The sequence below is a fragment of the Buceros rhinoceros genome, unplaced genomic scaffold, assembly GCF_000710305.1.
Source record: "Buceros rhinoceros silvestris isolate BGI_N320 unplaced genomic scaffold, ASM71030v1 scaffold17618, whole genome shotgun sequence".
Lineage (NCBI taxonomy): Eukaryota > Metazoa > Chordata > Aves > Bucerotiformes > Bucerotidae > Buceros > Buceros rhinoceros.
The window spans coordinates 3,322-6,923 of NW_010425293.1; the positions used below are offsets into that span (position 1 = coordinate 3,322).

The 3,602-nt window shown below is 46.4% G+C and overlaps 1 protein-coding gene across 1 annotated transcript in view; it reads left to right on the forward strand.

The window, feature by feature from the left end:
* Positions 1-1,839, forward strand: part of SRSF7 (serine/arginine-rich splicing factor 7) — a gene marked incomplete at its 5' end in the record, with an annotated part of 5,139 nt that extends 3,300 nt beyond the window's left edge. The window contains 3 exons of the mRNA XM_010141085.1: positions 152-196; positions 575-610; positions 1,533-1,839. Coding sequence (XP_010139387.1) covers positions 152-196; positions 575-610; positions 1,533-1,587 — 136 coding nt within the window. The remainder of the gene's footprint in view (positions 1-151; positions 197-574; positions 611-1,532) is intronic.
* Between the last annotated feature and the right edge of the window lie 1,763 nt (positions 1,840-3,602).

Genomic DNA, 3,602 nt, shown 5'->3' on the forward strand with positions numbered 1-3,602 from the left:
AACTTCGCAGGAAAAACCCTGGAAACTTGGGAGATTCTGGTTGTTCAGTGTGACAGTTGTCGCACCTTTCGTGTGAATCGTCCTGTCTCAAGGTGGGAACGTGTGTGCTAACAGCTTCCCTGCTGAGCTGTGTTTATTCCTCTCGTTGTAGGTCCAGGTCTCACGGCAGATCAAAATCGGGCTCCCCAGCTAAGAAGTAAGTGCCCAGGGCTGGTCCGCAGTCCCATCTCGAATTCAGCATTTGGGTGGCTAGATAAAGGGATAGAGGGCTTCCGCTTCATTAGTGCTCCTGATAAAACAGCAGGAGTCTGTGGTGACGTTTCTTTTCTCAAAGCCTCACCCGAGCACTACCCCTTGCCTTCCTGTCCTGTCTTCTGAAGACAGTTGCTCCAACTAATCTCCACGCTCAGTGAATTGAGAATCTCTGTCCAAGTAAAGGTTGACTGGAAAATCTTGCCGTTTCCCAGAGCTTCTGGCTAGGGCCCTGTAACCGTGCCGTTGTTCAGATGCTTGGTTTTTTGCATGTAAAATTTCCGTGTGACCTTCAAGCCGTATTGATATTCTGTTTTGGCAGTCGGTCGAAGTCCCGGTCGCCGTCTCCAAAGAGAAGGTGGGTTGATCTCCCTGCTAATAACGTAGAACCCCCAGAGCTGGCATTTTAGTATCTGCAGTGACCTCTGCCAGGCAGTTTGACTGCGGCTTGTAGGGAAGTACCGGGGAGGTATTTTGCCGAGGCCTCTGACAGAAATAACGTTGTGATTGTGGGTTTATCTTGGGTGACACGTATACGGTGATAATTCTTTAGGATACTCACTGGTTACCTACACAGCAGTGTTACCTGTCGCCTGTCTGCTCCTGCGCTCATTTCAGTGCCCTCACAGCTCTATTGCAGAGACTTCCTACTGGGGACCCTAGAGCCAGCGTCGGCGGCGTTCTTCCCCTAGTCGGAATTCTTTAATAGTTCATTTTTACAGCCACAGAGTTCAGGGTTTGCAGGGTGGGGATATATACGTCCTAGTAAGAGCAGCTGTGTTGCTGCCACAATGCGCCCCTTGCCTTGGGGATCTTTCTGCCCTGCAAGTTGTTTCTTTTGGTTTTTTTTACACACTCGGAGAACTTCTACCCTTAGGTTTGCTTCCTTTAAAAATGTGTCTGTGTGAACAATCCCAAGGGACTTGAGTAAATGCTCAGAAGTACTGAGTGACCACCACAACATTTGACAAGCTGCTTTATCACAGCAGTGAGGCCGTGTCCTGCCTCCGTGAAAGTTGCTGTTAGCAGTGCACTTTAGATGACTTTGGAATGATAACAAAAATAGCAGTAGAGGAAAACATATTACATATGTAATATTACTTTTAATATTCAATCAGCCCGTTAACTTTGTCAGTAGTGATTGATTATTTTATTAAAACCCAGTGCTCAAAGGATGCTGGAGTCGTCTAGGTCCCCCCTGCTGCTTTTTTCCTGTGTTTGTGGTTGTGGATCCCAAATGGCTACTGAAATGTTGTTAATTGTGGATTCTTTCCTTTCAGTCGCTCACCGTCAGGAAGCCCTCAAAGAAGCGCGAGTCCTGAGAGAATGGATTAAAGTTATGAAGTTAATCTTTTAGGAAGAAAGTTATTTTGCTTACATTATTATAAGGGATTTTGTGGTGTCTTTGTAAATGTAAGAATGTAGATAGAAGAGTATATCAACTAAAATTTGGCATGATCTGGGTCTTCTGAGTTAGTCACCAGTAGACTAGCACAGGTCTCTTTTTATTGTATGAACTAACTTCCTGTGATATGAAAATGTGGGACTTTTTTATTGGCACATTGAAATAAAATGTGTATTTTTAACTAAAACTTTTCTGTAGTAACCCTGCTGCTTCTGTTGACGTTTGGGGAGTTGTAGCTGTGTGCCATGTAACGGGGATGAAAAATGTCCAGAGTAGCAGTGACTAATACTGGTGTCCTCTCAGACAAGTCTCTTTGCACAGTTACTGTTGACTGGTCTTTGGTGGAAAGATCAGGTTCTGCTTTCTTTGGAGTTTAAAATCTGTCTCTGTCTGCAGATGGCTAAAAATTTGCGTTTGCCCTTCTGCCTCCTTTTTAGTATTTAGCAGGCATTTGGTTTCCTCCCCAGTCTAACTGTTCTGCAAGGCTGATGTCTGGTGCTTGACTAGTTGTCATACCAGATGCCCCCAAACTGAAGGATGAGCTTTTATTCACAACACTAACATCTTCTACAGGAAAAACATCTGCAGAAACCTCTAAACGTAATACAAATCGTTAATAACTTGACAGTTGCTGCTTCTGCTTGTTGCATTTGTTAGTTCTTTGGGCTATTAATATAAAGAAAACTTAAAATACCCCAAGGCATGTTTTCCTTTTTTGAGGGAAGATGTCCAGCCTTCTGACTGTCTTTCTGAAGGACCTTAGGAAAAGGTGTTTGAGAGGCAGAGGAAAGCGGTTACGAGTTTTTGTGCAGCTCATTCAAACTTTCTTCCCTAAAGCACCGGATGCTCACAGCTGACCTCGGGAATTGTAACCTGCTTCACAGAAACTGGTCAGTTTTGAAGCAGCCCAGATCGTTTTGTTGTATTAAGCTAATTTCTTACACCAAATACTCACCTGCAGGATTAATTATTTGTGTAAAGGTATGTCAGACTCTGTGTTTGTCCTTGTTCTGTGGTCAAGAACTGCATGATAAGGCACTTTGTCGACGCAGATCACAGCAAAAGACTGGAAACCGTGTTAGAATGAGCAAGCCAACTAGAAGGGGGAGAGGAAAAAGCAAACCTCTGACTGTGGTGGGATACCTGGCAGAAAGAGAAGCCGGGTTTGGCAGAAAACAGCATCGAGACAGGGAGGGAGGCCTGTTTGGGCCTCTTAGGAAATCTGTCACAGCAGTCTGCTTCCAGAGTGTTAACCACAGCAGAGCATCCTATGTGAAAAAACCTCTCAAGATTAATTTCAGTTGCACCTTGGGTAACCCACAATTTTCAGACCCAGGGTTTCTGTTACCAAGGACTTCACGGAGTTTTCTCAGTGCAAATAGTCCAGGTGCTGAACATCCCGTCGCGCTGCAGCGCTCTCTGCCCTTCTCGCCTGGTCCTCACTGCTGTGGTGGTTGGTGTCGGCTGGGACGCTCCCCCGGTGCTCAGCGGTGCGGGTCAGTGTTTCATCTGCTCGGTGCAGTGATCAATACTCTGGAAACATCCAGTAAAGTCCACCTTTGTGCACCGGGAGGGTGAGGGGGTGACACAAATGTTGCCCAGCCACGATTTAGCAGAAACGCCCAAAGCCTGTGACTTATGTTTGGAGTATTTACTGATTGTGTGTTGCCTGCCTAGCTGAGTGTAGCCGGTGAGAGGCACAGTCTGCCACAGCTCTGGAATTTCACCTGCTTCTTCATTTTCTGTACTCTCAAGGTAAACCTGCTCCACAATAAACCTGCAGACCAACACAACAGCTGTACTGGTACCTGTTCTTCAGTACCCAGAGACACTGCGGAAGTCCAGGCAGAGGAGCCAGGGGTTTCTGCAGGGGCCTGGGGTTCCTTTAAACCCAGGCTTGGCAGTGAACACCCGAGCAAAGAGGCAGGCCCCGTAGCCGCCCGGG